This window comes from Maylandia zebra, linkage group LG4, assembly GCF_041146795.1.
Source record: "Maylandia zebra isolate NMK-2024a linkage group LG4, Mzebra_GT3a, whole genome shotgun sequence".
NCBI lineage: Eukaryota > Metazoa > Chordata > Actinopteri > Cichliformes > Cichlidae > Maylandia > Maylandia zebra.
Genome location: NC_135170.1, coordinates 28629314 through 28650683, shown reverse-complemented (window position 1 = coordinate 28650683; position 21370 = coordinate 28629314). Strand labels below are relative to the sequence as shown.

Below are 21370 nucleotides of genomic sequence, written 5' to 3'. Positions count from 1 at the left end.
ATTTCCTTCAAGCTTCATTTATTGAGATGACAGTTTGGCTTTGCCTTGATTTACACAGTTATGGTCATTTACAGTGAAACTATTACAAAACAACCTCGAGCAGAGAGAACAGAAAAATAATCTACACTTCAAGGTGATCAAAACATAACTGTAATCTTCATTTCTAGAATTTGTTCCAGAAGGATTTAGTTTGATGTTGCAGAGAAATCTAACCTGCCTACTCTTCACATGATTTCAGACATGATATCACTGTTCACAGGGTGTCTGCAGATTTTTAAGGCCTTTATAGACACTAAAATCTCTAAGTGCTAACAGAACACAATACACACAAATCACAATTCCTTTATGAGCCTAATTTAAGCCCCTTTAAATCTGCTTTTTTTAATCCTGTAAATTCTGGCATTAATCTGAGCTTCAACTCATTAAACAATGCTCGGAAAGTTTGACATTTTAAATCGTCAGCACATACCCTGTCTTAGATAACATCCAGCTGGCTGACTCCCTCTACTGGACGTTTAACCTACCCATTTCTTTTCCTCCATTATGAGGCTGCAGGATGGTCCCTTCAGGATAAGGTCATGTGATGCCTGTGCAGATAGGAGCCATACTGAACACTGTCTCACTGTACTACTGTTGGTGCACTACAATAAGTGAGCTGAATAGTTGGCATGAGTGCACGTTTGTCATTATTTTAAGATCAGGTTGTATCTTGGTGGGATCAAATGTAAATACACAAACATTAAAACATCAGACCACACAAACACACGCTCCAGGGACCACATATGAATTAATTAGTGAGGTGCAATAATGTGACACTGCTAATGGTGAATGCTTACAGTCCATTTACCAATGAATACAGTGAGATATATACATTTATATGATAAAGAAGTCGACTCTTTGCTAAAAGGCAACAAAGCACATTTGACCCAAGTTTGTTAATGTGGCGATTGTCCAAATAACAAAAACATAAATCATTCTTCGATCGTCACAAACCATCAGTTTCACTCTGTTTGCTCACTTTTCACTCTCATTCGTGTTAATAAATTACATTCTGAAAAATAGAGCCTGTATTTGCCAGTTTTGGCCAAATCTATACATGTTCATACATTATTAGCAAGTCGTGCCTTTACAGTAATTGCAGTTTTTACATCTACTGTACATTCTTTCACTGTACAATTTCGCACAGTCCTGTCCATCTGTAACGGAAGAAAAACCAACAATGTTGAGTTTTGGAGGTGTATTAGTGCTACAGAGAACAAGTACTGTACTTTCTTTATCCTGAGCATTCTAAAAAGCTACAATGAATAGTTTTACTTTCAGTACTAAGCAGTCTACAATAAAAACAGAATAGGTCTTCAGTGTAGTGTCTGCTCATACATTACACAGTCTGAGGATATACATTCAAACCGTTCCATTTGACTGTAGCTTTTCTTGTACAAACTGAAGGAATTTTAAAAACAAGTCACTTGACACATTATTCATATAGTTACGTATACACTCATTGCATCCTACTTGCTATTGTGCATTGGCAAAATAAACTGAGGCATTAACATTATTGGTGGCTGGAAGAAGCTAATATTATTGCATGTTACTGCAAAGTGCGCTCATGCTCTACATATGCATAGCTGATATGTTGCAAATGTGTTACTTTTTTCATTGTTTCCCACATACACGATAGTGCTTTAGTGTACACAAGGAGCTGCAGTGAGTGATGATAGCCCTAAGCTTTGGTTGCACCACAGATCAAATGATATTTCATCTTGCCAGAGATGAAAATTTCATGTGACTGTAGAATTTTCCACTTTTTCACTGAAAGCAGCTAAACAAGCAGCAGTAGCAGTGATGACTTTGTGGTCAGCTACTGCACTACAATATCATGAAAAATATTTTAGCATTATGAGCTAAAAGAAAAAGATCAGCATTTACATTTTTGTGGTCCTCTGTACATATGTTATTGTGTGTGTGTGTGTGTGTGTGTGTGTGTGTGTGTGTGTGTGTGTGTGTGTGTGTGTGTGTGTGTGTGTGTGTGTGTGTGTTTCTATGTATGCTTCCCATATGGCCATAGCAGCTTTTCCCTGAAATTTGTTTTCACTGAAAAAGAAAGGATTGTGGAAGGACTTACTGTATACTCTTTTTGTTCTGACACTCTTGAGACGTTAGAGACTCAAATGTCTGTAGCACCAACCTATTGGCAGATTGATCATAATATGCAACCAGAAGTAAGACAGAAGAAATAAGATCTAGTTCACTCTGTCCCCGGCAAGCTTCATCACTTGAACTTTTTTTGTTTTCATTCTGCAGTACACCAACAGCCTGTTAGCTCCTACAACCAGAGGTACTGTATCTTCAGATCATCACATTCTCATGTCCAAAGCCCCCATGGTTGAGAATGTGTTTTGAATCTGAGCATACTGTAATCGGCAAAGCTGCTTTCTACTGACACTGTATATGTAATGCAATGTTATAGGCTTCAATACAACAAACACAAGCATATGTACCTTGTAGAATCTATACGTATCATCTCAAAGCTCATCATCACAAAGCTCCATGCTTATCAGTGTATTCCTTTTCGGTTGATGCTTCTTTTTTTTATCCATGAACACCAGTTTTGTGTGTTGATTTTCCTTGCACTGTTTTAGTTCCGCACTTCAGATGCTCTTACTGTTTAAAATCGAAATGGATTATGCACTATGGTGTCGATAGTGGTTCCAGAAGAGATTGTCAGCAAAAGGTATATTTTGGATGGCATAAATCTATACAGTAGGTTATTGGTAGTTTTCATCTGTCTTAAAAATGGCTCAGAAAAGAAATCACTCAATTAAAGCCTAAACACTTAAATCTGATGTTCTAATTAAACATCCTTTCCCACAGTGTCTAAACTAATCCCAATCTGAATAAGCTATTATGGGTACTTTAGATCAAGCTTGCTCAGATGAGGCACTTCAGTATTTCATCCTGCAATACAGTGTGAGACTTGTTGGCTACTCATGCAACACGGGGCTTGATTTGAACTTTGAACCCAGCAAAACTAGACTTACCAAAATACATACTATGTAGAGCACCAGGCATCATATCCAAATCAACTGGGCAAAGGAACAGAAACCAAAATGTAAATAAAAAAAATCAGGAAACAAAAAGAATAGAAAACTTAATATAGGTATCTGTGGTTTTGTAGATGCTAATTCCCACACTCCATCCCCCACTCAAAACCCCAACCACTGTCCAAGAGGTTCTCTGATGCTAGTCGCTCCTGAACTCCTCTTCAATTTCTGGGAGGTTCTTTTTTTCTCTCCTCAGAGTCTCGGTGAGGGGTCTGGAGCTACTGGGGGACTCCAGGTTTTTAGGTTCATTGGTATGGTAACTGCCCTTCTGCTGATAGGCATACACATAGATGCTGTACAGGCCTCCAAAGAGCAGCAACAGCGCCAGGATCACAATAACTGAAGGACAAGAATAGGAGTCAGACATTATCCACAAGACCTGGAAGAAAAAGCTGCTCCAAGAAATACTGATGACAAGCAAGTGTTGCTTGACACAAAGATAGGTACAACTTTCTTATCTTAACAAGACAAACTGTTGGAATAAATTAATTTAGGTCTCATGTCGCCTATGATGACATAACACGCTTTCTTTCTGCTGTGCCAGAAGTCTGTGATCTAATTCTGTAACATCTTAAGTGTGATGTTTACATTCTGCGCATGTGTGGTTTTTTGGTCTCTCTGAACAAGAAATCACTGCTCACACTAGTGATTTAATTAGTTAGTGTGATTTACTGTGAAAGGTCATCAAAACATACAGAAAGACAAAAAATATAGGGGGTTATCTGATTGTTGGGTTTTCTCTGTTCTGTTTGTATCATTTGGGGGTTTTTACTTTACAATATAAACTGCCTCGAGGCAACTGTTGTTGTGATTTATAAATACTGAATGCGCTCTCACTGGAATTAGACCTGCCTTTCGAGACATTCTTTGCTGGGTTTGATCTCTTCTTCCTCTTTTTTCGCCTGTTCCTTTTAGGGGACGCAATGGATTTACCTCCATCTTACCCGATCACCAGCATATTCTCCCACTATAACTCTCTGCATTTCTTCCTTTTCTACATTCAAAAATCTTTTTCTGTGGTCTTCTTTTTTTCTTCCTACCTGACAGCTCCATATTTAACATACTTTGTTCAGCATACACACTCTTCTGCACATGTCCAAATGATCTCAGCCTTGCCTTTCTCACTTTTATCTCCAAATTGACCTGTGCTTCCTGTCTTTTTGTTATTGCTGCACTATACATGATAGCAGATTGCACTATCATCTTACAAACCTTCCTTTTCACTCTTGTCACAAATCTCACCTGACTTGCCTCTACCCACTCCATCTGGCCTGCACGCTCTTCTTCGCCTCTCTTGCCTTCCTCTCATTCTCATTCTTCCTCTGTCTTGCCTCTGCTGACTTTCATTTCTCTGCAGTGCATACCTCCATCTCTATAGACTCTTTTAGGCCTGCTCCCTACTCTCAAATACAAATCACAGCATCGTCTACAAACATTCATGGAGGCTCCTACTTGACCTCATCTGTCAGCCTGTCCATCACTATTGTAAACAACAAGGGGCTCAGCGCTGATCCCTGAGCTAATCCCACCCCCAACTTGAACCCATCTGTCACTCCTACCGCACACCTCACCACTGTCCCACTGTCCTCATGCATGTCCTGCAACACCCTCACATACTTCTCTGTCACTCCTGACTTCATCCCCACACACTTCTGTCATCTGAATAACCGCCTTCCACTCTTCTTCCTCTCCATACATGTCCTCACTTCCTCCTCAGTAATCCTCTGTTGGATTTGATACATTTAAAATATGATCTGAAATAGTGCACTCTCTGAAGCAAGGTCTTAGTAAGCCAGAGGAAATTTTCAGATAGCTAGAGGAATTTTCTGAAGATTGGAGTGACCTGATAAGCACTTTGTCCTTAGTTCCCAAGCAACTGCATTTAGAATTTGCTAAATGAATATGGACTTTGAAGATGGACTTTCTGTAATCCAGCTGTAGCAAAGGCATAAATGAGTTTTTGCATCAGATTGAAATGACATCAACTATAACTTCAAGATGAAAGACCATATTACAAACATGGTTTTTCATCTTAAAAGAGAGTGCTTGTAAGTATTCAGAGACCAGCTGTACATGAGCTTTTAGACCAACCACATTTAATATTTGACAATTCAATGAGTGCAATCGTGGCATTAAATTGCCTGTAGGTGTGTGGAGGTTTTTTGTCGCTCAGACTGTTTGCTGTGTAATGAAATGGCAAAACATCAACAGTGTTTGCCAGCCTTTCTGCCAATAAAATGTTCTCAGCGCCTTAGGTTCATAAACACAGCAAATGGTTACAGAGAATGGTCTGTGAAGTATAAAAAAAGATAACTTCTGATGTTCTACAGTATTTCTATGTCTCTTGGAAAGATATAGAAGGGTAGAAATGGAAGGAAAATCAACATAAAGTGTCCTAAAATGGTGTTGAATCCTTTCACTAAAACTTCATTGTACGTTTACCTCAATCTAAAATGAGGAAGACCGTCCTTCCACAAGATGTATGTCGTTCTGATTGCAGTGACTATTCCCTCAAAGAGTAAAAGGGGAATCTAAATCAGGCTGACTAAATATCCCCCAGAGCATAACAGAGCCACTGGATCATTCACTGTAGAGCTCGAGCATTCGGGTCTTATTATCTCCGTGAACGCTTTTTCTGCCAGTAGAGATTAGCATTTTATTTCATTGGTAATATTAAAACAGGAGGTGTAATTTCTGAGTCATAACCATTTTATCTATGACAATATATCAGACAGAGAAGATGTCTGATATCTGGGAGGGACCTTTGTCAGCATAGCTGAATGTTGCATTAATCTTTAATGACATACTGATGTCCAGTATTAGCATAATATCTCAGAAGCAAAATGATTTATTAAGCTAAAGCATCTATCAATGATGAACAGTAAGCTGGGGCCATGCAGACTAAATATAGCTGATCCGGTAAAGGTCTCAGACAGGGATGGAGCAGGGAGTCTCTGTGCTGCAGTTTAATCCTGAGACTCCAGCCTCTCCTGCTCATCAGGGGGACCTGCTCTAATTTTTTTTTCATCTGTGATACTATGCTGCAGGCTGCTCATCTGCTCTCAGTGCATGTCCTCCACGTCCATGTTCTCATTATAATATTCATGTTGATTATATAACAAATACCTTCTATAAATGCATATTGAAAGCAAGTCAGCTGGCATTGTTATTGTTATGACAGCTTATATCTCTGTGTTGCAAGTACGGTCCAACACTCATGGCTATTAATTATATATATATATATATATATATATATATATCAAATAACTCATACATTGCACTAATTTTCTTTATTTAATCAGTATACCTGAATGCACTCAAATATAGACAACACTATCATTTGGTATGAACTGAAATGCTTGAAAAATACTTATTTACTTTACACATGTTTTGTTTTTCCACATATAATGAAATTCTGCCTTCAGAAAGAATCAACCACTGAAATGCTCCTGTCAGACTCTGACAACTCTGCTCTAATTTTGGATTAGAGGATTTTAGGAAAAACTAAGAGAGAATTTGAAACAGCATTTGTGTCATCTGGGGCACGAGGAAAAGAGTAAAACAGAAATGAAGGAGATGAGTGGTGCTTTAGATTAAATGAAATAAACTACTAAATGTCACATTACACGTTTTGTACAACTTCAAGATAAAAATGATTCTTACCTGTTATCCAAAATAGACCTAGGTCATCATGGATATAAATATACTCTGTAAGAGAGAGATGCACAGTTCAGGAAATGAACAGAAACCAATAATGCCTTTATTTCATGAGAGTTACACTTTGAAAAATAAACTTCTACCTATTCCAGTAAACCAAGGGTCGGCCTCCCATGGTACATAACCGAGGACAGGAGGGAAGGCACCACAAATAGACTCAGAGACATAGCCGTGCGTCTGTACTGGAGGATCTGTTTCGTTTGGACGGAACAGGGTCTTCAGAGGTGCATAGACATTATATCTGACCCCAGATATGCAGCCTATGAAGCCTGGAGCATTGTGCCTCTGGATTTCGTAGTCAATGTCACCAACCTCTGAAGGAAACGATACAGAAATTAAACATGAGATGAGGATCTGATTAAACAAAAAATAATTTAAAAAAAAATCCTTGCAGCAAGATGTTATTAATAACAGATCGTTAATAAGCCTTATACCCATCACTCTGCCCAGGAACATGGACTTTGGAGAGTCAAACCTGGCATCTTCCACCAAGGTTATCTTTTCCACAATAGGCTCCATGTAGTCCACCTATGGATAGAGAAACATTTGTTTTTACACCTCAAAGGGACATTGCAGAATAAAAAGACACCACTGCATTCCTATAGTACGACCAGCATCAATGATTATAAACAGTTAACCAGCTACAGATAAAGCACTTCCAAATAAAAAGCACTATTTTTAAGACATTCTCTGACGTGACATATGAAAGTAATAAATGTGAGGCTACCAACCTGGCTTTTATCAAAGGTAAAGATTCCAGCCTTTTTACCTGACCCCAAATCTAATCCCCAAATGTAAAACTATTACTTGAACATTTGTGTAGATCACTGTTCTTATAATTTGTAGGAAAATTCTGCTTCTCTTGGGGAAGTTCAGTTAGTTGGGTATCCTTAAGTAATGTTCAGAATTACGAGACATAATAAATGATTTCACAGAAAGTAATCTAAACCACAGATCACATTGTACACAGTGGGAGCAATGACAGCTTGAACCTGGGTTTTGATGGTTCTGTTGTGTCTGGTTATGTTCACATAGTGAGGGAATCCATCTGCCAGGTTTCTGTGAGTCAGCTGGTACTTGTGTGTTATGACTCCCAGCTTATACCTCAGATCTACACTACCTGAGGGGAGAGGCAAGAGAGTAAATCAATAGCATACAGTACTGTTTTGCTGAATAACTCTAACAAGTGAATAAAATCCCTACGCTCTCCTAAAAATGAGGTTATGTGCAAAGTTACGGCTTTCCCATTCTCAACAAATATTGTTTCTTAGTTTTCCATACCATCAGTCTTGAGGACGACAGCGATGTAGTCCTGGACGAAGGAGCTTATGTAGAGCAACACGGCTGGTGTGTGAACAGTGCTAAAACTGAACTCTATGTCATCTGCTGTATCGTTGTAGCCGAGACTGAAATTGTCGTAGTGCGGGTCAATCCAGTTGGCCCACGCTGCTTCATCTGATACTGGCTTCTTTCGTATGTTGTACCTCATCCATGATCCAATCTCAAAATAAGCTCCAATATCTTAGAAAAATAATTATTAGATTTCAGTCTGCATTTCATTACATTTACTTTTGTTGTGCTGAACATAACTTACCTTTATGGCAGTAGAAACCATCAAAGGCTGTATTGTTACAGTCACAAGTATAGGAAGCATATCCCTCGATACACTGCCCGCTGTTTCGACATGGTATGGTAGCATTAAGACACTGTCCAGTACAGTTCCTCCTTATGCCCTGTTCTTCGTTTACTTTCCCCTCTAAATCGAGAGGCACGCCATTCATCCGCAACCCTCGAAGGCAGCCCAAGAAAGGTCTCAAGGTACGATTGGCTGAACCTGTGACAAAGAACACTTGTATCAGTGGCTAGAGGACACATTAAATTGATTTAATTTGTGTCATTTTTATATTTTGAAATTTCCAAGTACACCTCAGGAAACCTACCTACAATGAGAGGATGTGTGAACTTCATGGTGATAAAAGTCTGAGGTGGGAAGCGTTTGACTGCCCATGGCTGATAATCTACCTTAATCCGAGCCAACTTCACGTTAAGCTCGGCCTGAACGAAATGCCACTCGTTGTCATTAAGTGGCACAGGAGAGTGTAGGGTCGCATTAAGGATGCCATCGCCAACCATAAATACAAAAGCAAGATCCTGGGTGGCTGGAGGAAAAGAAAAGATACAATTAGCAAAATACTTTTTACAAAATGTACAGTTCTAATAGGATAAACTTGAGAATTGCCTTCTAACAGATGAACCCACTCACTATTGAGCTCTATTCTTATAAAGTTTCTAAGATGATCATCAGAGTTCTCCAGGAAGACACAATGGTCACGGTAGGTTTTGAAGTGGAAAGAGATGTCAACAGTTGTTTCAGGCCTGAAGGTGGGGAATGTTATGTAAGTGGGCTTTGTGAAGGCTATGGTGTTCCAGATGTTTCCTGTGGAAAACATTGAAATAAATTTGGAGAAAAACAACTCAGAGCCCCTTGATACACTAGAAATGAGCATATGTGTTTGCGAAAGCCATAATATTTAATCTCACTGTCGCCATGGCAGCGGAGTGGCCCAACTGTGAAATGTGCTTCTGAGCCGGTCCTATTGGTGTCCCCGACCACCACCCTCCTCACAGGCAGATGGTCTCTAAAGTCCAAGTAGCCTTTGTCCGAGTACCTGAAAAGCCACAAAGAAAACTATTAATGTCAAAGTCACAAGGTAAACACGTTCAGCGTGTTCTTCTCTCACCATTGTCTATAGTCAGCGTCGCAGTTGCACTGAAACTTGGGGTCGACGCAGGTTTGATTGACAGCACAGCCGCATTTTTGGACTTCTCTGAATGTCCCACCCCAATAATAATGGCTCTGATTGTTGCGACCAATCCAGTAAGTGAAAGGCCTTCCATCTATTTTGAAAGAGAAATTGAATCTGTGTTTGAAACATGAATTCATTTTCAATATTTTCTTGCTTATTGATCATCTGCACCCTATTAAAATCTGTCTCATCCTACTTACTGGGTGTATTGAGGATACGGGACTTATAGCACGAGTAGTCTATCCACTGTTCACAGTACATGGAGGTGTTTGCAAGAGCAGTGACTTCATCCCAGGTGGCATTCCAGTAGTTGACATCTCCTATATATGGCTTGTCGATTGAACTCCCAATCACCTTAGTACCTTCCACTCGATCACTCAATATCACTGTCCAAGCTTTATATGCTGCAAAAAGGTTTGATAGATGTAAGTCAAATCAGAAAAGGATCAAAGAGAATAATGGGGGGAAAGTAAGGAACATGATGAAACACTAAAGAGAAATTTACTATATAATAATATCTTCCTCTATAATAATATGGAGGAAGCAGAGGATGAAAAGTTTTACAAGACAGATGCAAAGACAGCAACAGCTGGATCTCTCTTGATATATAAATCCTTTTTTAAATTTCCCTTGAAACTTCAGTGCACATTTCTCATTACCCTCACATAATAGCATGACTTTTTTTCTCTCCCTCTTTTCGCAATCTACAGATAAAACATCAAACACTGAACACAGTGCTGCTGCAGCCATGCATTATTAGCAACAATGACTACTTACATTTCATTTTGCAGTACACTTCAAATGGTTTCAATGGCCCACTGAGATCGGGATCGATGGTGTAGTTTCCAGACCAATACTTGCCACTGAGTCTGTAGGCCTCACATGATTCTTTATAAACCGCTGTTTGGGGAAATAATGGAGCAATTTATTATAATAAGGAGTATAAATAACACAAGCAAGGTGTTATTTCTTTAAGAAAGTGTTGGCGTTTTACAATTATCAGCTAGCACTTACACATGTGACACACTTCTCCTTTATAGCCTGTATTCTCACACAGGCAGATGAAGTCATCCCAAGACTGGATGCATCTACCTTCGTGCTCGCATGGATTTGGAGTACATCTGCAGACAAAAGAGATTATTATACTAAGTTTTTGGTTATTGAAAAAGTGAGCGACTTACATAAATAACCAGTGTTTTTTTTTCACCATCCTATTCTCCTTTTGTGATATTTTTGTCCCGCCAAGTTCCTTTAGACAGAGTTTATGAGGTCAAGTTACTTTTAAAAACCAGACACACCAAACAGTTATGTCTGACAGCAATGTGGGGCCAAGTAGTCCACAAACATTACATATGGGTTATTAATAAATATGATAAATGATTCAGCATGACATACACTAATAGCTCATTATTGCAGTGCCGTATTAGTATCTTTTTAATTAAACGGAATCAGTCAGGTTTCCTGAATGACTGATAGTGTGTTTCACCTGTCAGTGATCCCACAGGTGCCCAACAGCAGCTCGGCATATCTTCCCCACTGTCGCATCAGAATAATGTCAATATCGAGCTGTTCGTTGTCTATGAAGATATGCTGCATGCAGCCATGGAAGCGATTCAGCTTGGTTTCACATTTCCTGACTGTGTTATTAGTTTTCGGACAACCTAAACGGAGGAAAGCAAATTTTGTAAGATTTGATGAGCACAGATTTGATCTATTTGATCTTTTTGTTGTTAGCAGTTATCTGAGAAATCGACTCACCTCCAAAAAAGTAGCGGTCGCCTGTCCGAATAGTGAAAGGGTTGGTGATCTTTAGTGGTGAGCCCTCCTCCTCATCAATAGTGAGAGTTAGCAGGTTGTCTCTGGCTGCCAAATCAACTGAATGCCAATAACCATCGTTTAGTCTGTATCCTGTGGAACAAGACGAAGCCCTTTGTGATGCTGTCATATTATGTTATCAGTACAGATATGTACAGTTGTTTTTGTACATATTATCAGTACAAAAATCACATGCATAATGCTAACCATTCTTTCAGTTGTCAGGTAAAGGTTGCCATGAATTGGCCATATAGAGTTTAGGGGCATGTCTCTACTATGGAGCTTTCCTGACCCTCCATGCATTTACATCCATAAGATCTTAGACAATGATACTGTTTTGTGATTTGCCTGTGTATACCACCACTGTGGATTTCAAACAATCAAGATGTGATGCATTAATAATCTTATTTTAACAAAGTCCCAAAAAGTTGATTCTGTTCATCTGGACATAAAGTTTTCAGTGGAAGAAACATTTCGTCACTCATCCAAGTGACTGCTTCAGTCTCAGCTGACTGCAGGTTCCCCCACCCTTATAAAGAGTAAATTTGCATATTGACTGAAACTAGCACCACTGGCGAGCAATGGGCTGAGAGGTCTGTTTCTTGATCATTAATATGTGTCTGAGAAAAGCCTACCAGCAGCAAACTGAATTTTCTTCTTGCCAGGCTGGAATATAGTGACATTGATCTGTCCCTCGCTCAGACCCAGCTCAAGAGCACCCAGATCATCAGCAAAACGTGTGAACATCAGGAGCCCTGTGTAGTCCCATGAGCGGAACTTGAACTTGACAAACATGCGGGGCCTCCTGAAGAACCCTGGCACCTGCAGGTAGTTATTGGGCCCAGCGAAGGTCATTGGTTTCAGCAAAATGTCACGGCAGGTAAAATGCATCTTTTTCTAGATGGAGAGAGAACATTGACCTCATTAGCCACACTGAAATGAATGACAGTGTTTGTGATTAAACTGTGAACATAAAACAGACAAATTTGGGTGAAGCTTCAAATTTTAAAGGCGATTACCCAAAATGATGATGTTGCTATATAATGGATTAGAGTTATCGTAGAGCCCTACCCTTCTTGGTATATGGATGTCGGGATCTTCTCTCTTGGCCTTGTCGATGACATTGATGCCATTGATGAAGACGTTTTCCATACAGCCCGCGAAATTTGGTGTGGAAGGGAGGTGAGGCATGTTTTGCTCTATTACTCCTCCTACATAGATCTAAGCATCGGGTATTAAGACAGTCAGATACCCAGCGCATTGTCCTACATTCACTAATATCTCTGCAGTTAAAGGGGAATATATTCCAGACAGTACCTGTTTATCTAGATCCAGATGAGTAAATTCTCCATTACATATTGCTGTCACTGTCTGACTGTCCACTGTGAGGTTCACCTGTCGACCATAACGTTTGATTGTGACATAGTGCCAGTGGAGATTATCAAGAAGGCTGCCAGCGGTCAGTGTAGTCCGTCCATTAACTTTGTGTACATTACTGCTTCCTGCAAACACAGCATGGAAGGAACTGAATAAAAATGTTCAAACCATGTTAAGATATTTGGCATAACTGAAAGACCTAACTCAACAACCTAACCAGCAATACCAAGATCCCTACCGTGATACTTCGGCTTTGTTTCAGGTTATCTCTGAGATGGATGTTACTCTTACAAAGATTTTAGTTCCTGGTTACAATAAATGCAAAACAATTTTTAATGCTGGTTGTACCAAGACTGATGTGCAGGTAAAGCCGGCCTTTCTTCAGCTCCAGGGTAAAGAGGTCTCCCTGAATCCCTTCACTGTGCAAAAGAAGGCCATCCTGCTCCAGAGTCTTGAAGTTTATGGCAATGTGGTCCTGCAGCGTACGGGACTTTTTTTCAGGATACTTGTAGACCACTGAGTCATCTCCATTGTACTGTAGCACATAGGAATCTGCAACAAAATTTCAACCTGATTCAGTTTAAAAGAGTAATGTGGCAAGTATGCTACATGGCTCCTGTCCTTGAGCTCCTTGAAATTGTTTGGCACTTTAGCTTGCGTAATGCATTCAAACAACTGAAGAGTACTGAGAGTAGTCGCTTATGAAAGAATATGGAACTAGTATAGCACATTTGGCATGTTTTAAAAATATAGTTAAGAGCTATGGTTAACTGCTGGATGTCAGTTAGAATCAGGAAATCCATGTTGAGCATCCTTCAGTCATTTTTACCATAAGGGCAGCCAAACAGCTCCAGTCTCACACCAATCTTCCCCCCATTCTCTGTGTTCCATGCCAGAGGCAGCAGACGAATATGTTTAGCGGTAAAGGCGTAATGGAAGACATTCCTCTTCACCTGATAATAATTCCAGTTACCAGGCAGCGTCTGCAAACAGATGAGACAGGAGAAGAGTGGAGAGTTATTGAGCCACTGCTATGGTGTTAAAGCCTTATTAAGAGGCGATGATGAATTGATGATGAGATTAGCTTTGTCAGTGATAATATTCTGTGCTGTCTTTGTTTTTCAGCCTGTGGCAATGAATATAATGGAACACCCACTGAATCCCAAATCTGCCATAGAGATTACATTTGACTAGTTAATCCTCGACTCATCCCTTTTATGGCTTTCATCCCACCACGGCCATTAGGGCCCAGTGACACCTACAGAGTTGCCTCCTTTCATGATGTACGGCGTCCAGGAGTCTGGTCGATCTCCGTAGAGCAGAGTGTATTTGGTGACCCAGTCATATGAGTTGAAGGTCCCCTGAGTGGCAACTGCCACCAGCCGGTACTTCCTGCCCAAGTCTATCTGCAACCATGGCTGTCTGTCCCTTGGGGAAGGGGACCAGCCACTGCTGCCTGAGGGCATGAAAACGAAAGATTTGATCAAATTTGTCAAGAATCAAATAACTGGAAATACAACTGTGACCTTACAGAGCTAACCTTAAATCTTACTGGAATGATTACACAGTATGCAGTGTATGCTACTACTTATCAAACTGTGTTTGAAATACCTGCATCATAGCTGGTAAACACTCTATTTTACCTGCTAGTTGCTAACTTTGTTTAAAAAAAAAAATAGCTTCCTTTGCTAAAAGAAGGTTCAATCAAATTAAAAAATAATAAAACATGATTTTATGTTTTAGTCGCAGGATTTTTTAAATAAATTATATCATATTCTCTTCATTTCCATTGAAAGTATTGTCACCTTAAGATAGAGTCCCTTACTTTATGGCTTATAGGTAGTGGATCTGAATGGAAGTACTACGGTGAATTTGTGCTGTGAATCAGGTCTCAAATATAACTAGCATAAAGTTAAGGACTGGCTCTACATTACAAGAACTTACCATATAGTTTGGCAAAATTGGCAGAGTACAGAAAGTTATATCTGGAAGAGGCCAGGAAGGAGGACGCATACAGCCCAGAGATGAGTGGATCGGCACATTCTCCTGCAGTGAAAACAGGGACAACACCAACAGCAGAAGGTGTTTTAAAAAGGGGCTTTTTATAACGATGCATCATTCGAAATGAATAACAACAGCAGGCACTCCTGCACAGCTAGATAAGAAAACTCCACTTGGAGATTAATTAGCGGTTACTGCATTCTCTGGGAGACACATTTACTCGGATTAATTCAATTAAATTCAAAGCAAAGCACTAATACCTTTAGTATTGTTTTGTTTGTTTTTTTGCAGATTAAAATAAACACATGTTAACTATAATAATAATAATAATAATAATAATAATAATAATAATAATACGTTTATAATATAATGTCAATTTTCATTGTTATGCTGATGACACCCAGCTCTACATTTCCTCCAAACCTAATTCATCCCTTCTGTCTTATGGAGATGAGATCATGATTCTCCTCTAATTTTCTCAAACTTAACAGAAATTAAACAGATCCCTATCTATGCGATCTGCTCCATATTACCACTAACTTCCCGCTCTCTCAAATCTTCATCTGCAATTCATCTTGTTGGTCCTTCTGCTTGTCTTATCACTACGGGGAACAGAGCTTTCGGTCGCTCTGCTCCTCGGCTCTGGAACTCGTTTCCTCCTCTCATAAGAAATATAGATTCCCTTCCCTTATTTAAGTCACAGCTCAATACACATCTTACTTTTTTGTATTTTAATGTATTTTAATCTACTGTTTTATTGATATCTTTCTTTTCTTTGTAAGGTGACCTTGGGTTTCAGAAATGCACCATCAAATAAAATGTATTATTATTATTATTATACAGACATATATATATATATAATATTTAAAGAGAGAGAGCGCTGTCATGCTGCTTTGCTATTGTACATGTGGTTATAAGGCTAATGGGGCCATCACGCATCTGCTCAGACTTGCTCCCTGCTTGAGGGCTGTTAAAAGTGACCATAATTCTACTTAATCTTGCTTCTGTCATGGCTGGGGATAAATGGCTGATGCCCTCACCTCCAGCTGTAAAGGAAACAGTTTCTCATTTTACGTGCCAAAATATGCTCCTTGAGACTCTTAAGACATTTAAAATAGATAAACCAAAATCCTGGAGCAGGTGCATCAATAAATAAATAAAATGTTTTAATCTTGCTTATGTATAACTATTATTGAAATGGAAGAAGCTCCTATCTGACCTTCCACCAGTGTCAGTATAATCCTCTCTTAAATGTTTGGAGTTGTTTACTACTAAACAGGAGTTTTAATCATTGTTTTACATTCGTGGAGGTCATACAGAAGAAGGCATGGTAACCAGCAGCTAAGGACAAGGCATGTTAGCAGAGTTAGTATACTGACTGCAAATGGAGCTAGATGAGGACAAGTGGAGCACAGTCTGAAATTTTAAACAACTTTAATGAGTTCTGTCCACATCTCTCCAAGGGCATGCTGCACATTCAGAGGGAGGAAATGTGCTGAATAAGGGAAATATGACCTTGACTTTCTGATTCAGCTTCTTCTCTAATGGCTTTCTCTCTCTTTGTGATACAGAAATGCCTGCTATTCTGCAGATAATCAATAACAAATCTCTGCTGCATTACTTTACTGCTGTGCTCTAAAGCCATTTCAAGTGAACCACACCCTCAAATGTCCAGTCCCACAAAAAATACATATACTTTGAAGTTTTGAGATGCAATCACATAAAAAAAGCTCCTTTTCTATTCGTAGCTTGAGTAATTACTTCTTTAACTTCTTCAGTTACTAGTAAATGAAATGGTGTTTGGCTTTAACAGCTTCATCTTAGACTGCATCAAGGTAACCTAGGTCACACAGCTCCTCCTTTTTATGAAAAGCATGTCACGCACTCCGCACCCAGACCTATTCACTGTCTCACTTCCTTTCCCTCCTTTTGATACCACTCTCTTTATCTCCACCCCAACTCTAAAAACCCTCCAATCTTCCGTGCTTTCACTGTATCCCATTACTCTTGCTCATCATCATCATCATCATCGCATAATGTTCTCTGCCTTCTCTGCCTGTCTCTTCCCTATTGGGCGTTGTCATGCTGCAGCAGTTAGAGCATACCTGAAGCCTGTGTACCCTGCTACTTGTGATTTTGCACCCCTCCTGTCTGTGCACCACACGGGGTAGTCTATTTCTCCGTTTATCATTAAGAGGCTGTGGAGAACAGCGTAGCTGTGTAGAGCTCTAGCACCACTCATGCTGAAATATCATTCTGCCGCTAGTGTGGGTAGGCCTGTCTGGGCTGACACATCGTTTTTGCCGGTTACATACAGTATGCAGAGGCACCTGCTTTGACTGACGCTGCTCTGTGATGCATGGCTGCTGACGATTCACACAGCAACCCTGTCTGAGTGAAGGCATCCACTGAATGCGGGCATCTCCAAACATACCAAAACATACTGCAACAAAGCAGCACATAAGAATGGCAAGAAAGGTTTTGCTAAATTATTCATATTTGGGCAGACATCACAGTGGGTGGTGCCTGACTACCAAGGACCAAAACTACAAACACTACAGAATATCAGAGTTCTGCTGAGACTTAAAGTTAAATCTAAATGACTATTGCAGCTTCTTTAGATATAAATTCCCCTCTCATGAACCAAACAGTTAGTTCCTTGTTATTCAGACTATAAGCTTTAGATTTATTCACATGTATTCCACCTTCTTATTCCTCACACACACACACACATACACACACACACACTCTCACTTCAGAGAGCGAGTTTCAGCCTCACCCCAGGATGATTTAGTGGGGTGAGGCTCTGAGATCTAAGACTCCATTTTATTCTGGCACAGCTCCACTGTGCATGTCTCCACAGCAGACCACAGGGCTGCATTAAACTATCATCAGAACTTTTGTAGATAAAACACAGAGACATCAACTTATTGATTGGAAATCAGCAAACGAATGCACTTGACAAACATATTCAGCTTAACTGGTTTCTCTGTTCATCTTCTGCAGTTAGCGTGGCATCACAGAGAAACTTTCTCTTTTTCTCAAAATAAAAAAAAAAAATAGTTCCTGTATAGCAAAGTTATAATTTCTCATAAGGGGATATCTCAAAGGCATATATCAATACTACAATGTGGAACCATTTATGTTCTCAATAACCTAACAACAACACATAGATAGATAGATAGATAGATAGATAGATAGATAGATAGATAGATAGATAGATAGATAGATAGATAGATAGATAGATAGATAGATAGATAGATAGATAGATAGATAGATAGATAGATAGATAGACTGACTAGAGGTAAGTCAGTATCTGAATTTCTGAATTTCACATTCCAAAGTGACAGGAAGTCATACCTTAGTCCATCCTCCATCTTTCTTACCTAAACTAATGAGCCAGTATCTGGGAGTGTGCGTTAAAGAAGCAGTGAAGACTCTCTGAGGTCATCTTGACAGTGACATCACACATAACGCTTATCGGTATGCATTCAAGCTCTGGTGAATGGGTCTAGGTGGGTGTTTAGCCTTACCCAATTTTAGCCCCAAACATACCCCCACAAACGTATTCCTTATTCTGTCACCTGCAAGACAACTGAAGCACTTCAGCAGTCTTATAGCAGATGTTGATTTCCCATTAAGCTAAAAGCGAGATGCAGCGCTTTCTGGGCAGCTCATGGACACCTAGGTTTCCCAAAAAAAAAAGTACTGCAGTGGGCTGGTCCCGGTCAGGACGCTGAGCCCTGCTCTCTCAAACGTTGCTATTAAAAATCGCTCAACCGATTCTCGCCAACAAGAAGATACACTGTGTGTGTATATTATTATATTTGAATCAACATAAACAGCACTGCGCTTTTAAAATAAAATAGAGTTGAGCCCGCACGCTGCAGAAACTTGCGTGCAGGCTGGGAGAAAGCACTGCAATGCAGACAGTCCAGTGCAAAGGGGGATCGCCGTGCGCACCTTATGCAGGACCGACGTGGTTTGCTTCAACACTTTTCGTGCTTTGAAATGTTCAGTAGCCAAAAGAAAGCCGTGAAAATGAAATCGTGTCCGTTTAACACAATGCCCGGTTTCGTCGCAGCGTGCGTTGCCCTTCAAACATCCCAACATCTCAGGCTACATTTTGCCCTCCAGTGGTATTTTTCACTCATCAGGTTATCGCGTGTTAGAATGCAACTTTTTCGCCAGCGTATGATCCGACACTAAACAGTCTGCAGATAATGCATGTATATACACCCTGAAATATTTTAATCATATTCTAGCAAGCGACAGTAGATGAATAATTGCTGTTTCACAAGACTTACGTGATGAGCAATGTTGAAACCCCCAAAACAAGAGGCATATGCTCAGTGTTTTGCAAGTCATCCTTCACTTAGGACACGTTTATCCACATATGCTATGTTAATTAGATCGTAGATTGTTCTGCAGCATCCTCTCACCCCCCCCTTTAGCCCAACTTTAACTCGCGCTGCTCCAACTCCTCTTCCCGGGATCTCGGGCAGCCTCTACCGGGGCGGGGACGCGCATCGGTTGCTGGTGCTGATGCTGCGCTTCGCCGAGAGCGCGCACTTTTCTTTTATATCCTTTTAATGGTTTTATTTACATGACCGTAATGGAATGCAATAGCTCCTGTATGGTGGCAATCAACATGCTTTTCAGTTTTCTGCATAAGCGGTGCGCTTGCAGGCAGTTCAGACAGGATTCAGATGGGTCCCGTACGCAGGAGCCTGGATTTTCAAATGCAGAAGAAATTTGATAGGCGGAGAAAAAGAAACAAAAAAACTTTTAAAATCCGCAGCTGTCAGGTGTTCTCCACAGCAACTAAGAATACAGTGATTTCAGTCCCCAAATCAATATCGTGAAGCTGGTCAAAGTGATCAGTTTTCAATCAGTTTTCGATTAAATATCAATTTTCTGAATATTCATTCCTCTTTTCTTTTCCTTTATATTTCATATCATCCTTTGGCACTGTTTTCATGGCTTCCACTTGTCCGGTTGTGCCCCGTGTTTTCAAGGGTTTGGTTAAGAACGCTTTCTCTCCGGGAACGCAGACGTGAACTTCTTCCAAAAATAAGATGACGCTCAGTAATATCCTTTACCAGCAGCAGAACCGCAGAGTTGGCTATGACAATCACATCTGACCAGTAGGCTGCACTGTTCTGCTTGATGCTCGTGTGACCCTTGTCCAGGTATTTCGTCCAAGTGCAACCCTCACAACAGAACAGGTCATAGCCTAAGGATGCCAGTTGTGGCTGAACTCAGATTCATCCCTGGAGACTCACATGCACAATGGAGTGGGGGCGGGGTGAGAATGATGCGGAGGAGAGGGATTTATGGCGATGGGTGGCACACTGACCACAAAAGGGGGGGGAGGCTTTGGGATTAAGAATTGGGTTTATGGGACGGCAGTGCGTCAGTGATGATGTGAGATTGAATGCCTTTATCGTGGGATTTACGTGTTTTCAATCAAATCAGATGGTCTGTTTGTAAGCTGCAACTATTTTCACTCCCGAAATACCGTAAAAGTACAGAATTATATCTGCAGAGAGAAGACAATGGCAAGCAGGAGAAATTGACACGGGAGAGTAAAATAGGACATCAAATCAGCACCAGAAAGTGGCTGCAAATAGTCTCCAGGCTTTGCATATGGATTTGTCTAACTGACAAGAGACAGAAAGCAAAGTTTCTACAGTCAAAGTAGAAATTTCTTGAAACCCCCTACTACCCCAAATATTCAACTGAGGTTTTAAAGTAGTGGATTGTACAATAATCAGTAATATTTTACAGATGTACTTGTTTCCGATAAGATGACCTTAATATTGAGAGGAAAATAAAGAGTTTAACACCCTCACACAGCTTGGATAATTTATAGTTCAGTATACTGTAATTTATGGTAAGGCAGCAAGCAAAGAGGATTACTTAATTTCAACGGGCATTATTTTAGATATAATGTGGTGCATGCAGTAGATGCATGCAGCACATCTGCACCTAGCTTATAGATATGGCTGGCTGGAGGCCATCTCATTCTCTAATTACCTTTTATATTTGACCTTATAGTGACTTTAGAGAGCTGATGATAGCCTAATGCTGGCTGAGGTTAAACAGTTCATCTGGATAAAACAACTCAATGTTAAAAGTGATAAATGATTAATATGACCAGTTCGTGGTGGACTTTCCAGATAATATGTGTGGGGGTTTTTTGGAGGGGGTGTTGTGATTCTCAATGGTTCTCAATGGTCACGATTAAAAAAAACTATTAAAATATTTTAAATATTTTGTTAAAATGCTCTTAATTAATCCATAATAGGGAAAAACTCCACTTCACTTTACATTTAGTTGTTACCCCAAGTAATATACATTACAACTCAGGTAACAGAAAGAGAACTTAGACTTATTTAATTAACGTGTATTTTTTTAATGTGCTCATGTGCAGCATTTTTGCAGGTTAGGTACAGGAGCAGTTACACAAGAGTAACAGCAAAACTGCACAATTCACCACTAGATGTCAGATATGGCTCATACTTGGGTCGCTGCTTCTCACAGTACAGT

General features: G+C 40.0%; 1 protein-coding gene across 1 annotated transcript; it reads right to left on the bottom strand.

Moving 5' to 3' along the window:
• Position 1: 1 nt before the first annotated feature.
• Positions 2-20099, bottom strand: cntnap1 (contactin associated protein 1). The gene is made up of 24 exons (XM_004552263.4): positions 19126-20099; positions 14762-14863; positions 14080-14273; positions 13647-13800; positions 13166-13369; positions 12758-12942; positions 12512-12661; positions 12076-12337; positions 11384-11533; positions 11112-11286; positions 10640-10746; positions 10403-10525; positions 9826-10029; positions 9560-9716; positions 9360-9487; positions 9082-9255; positions 8759-8977; positions 8413-8652; positions 8100-8339; positions 7811-7938; positions 7253-7346; positions 6902-7132; positions 6765-6809; positions 2-3440 (listed from the first exon to the last, which is right to left on the bottom strand). Exons 1-24 carry the CDS (start codon positions 19184-19186, stop codon positions 3241-3243), a joined length of 3927 nt encoding a protein of 1308 aa, XP_004552320.1. The 5' UTR covers positions 19187-20099; the 3' UTR covers positions 2-3240.
• Between the last annotated feature and the right edge of the window lie 1271 nt (positions 20100-21370).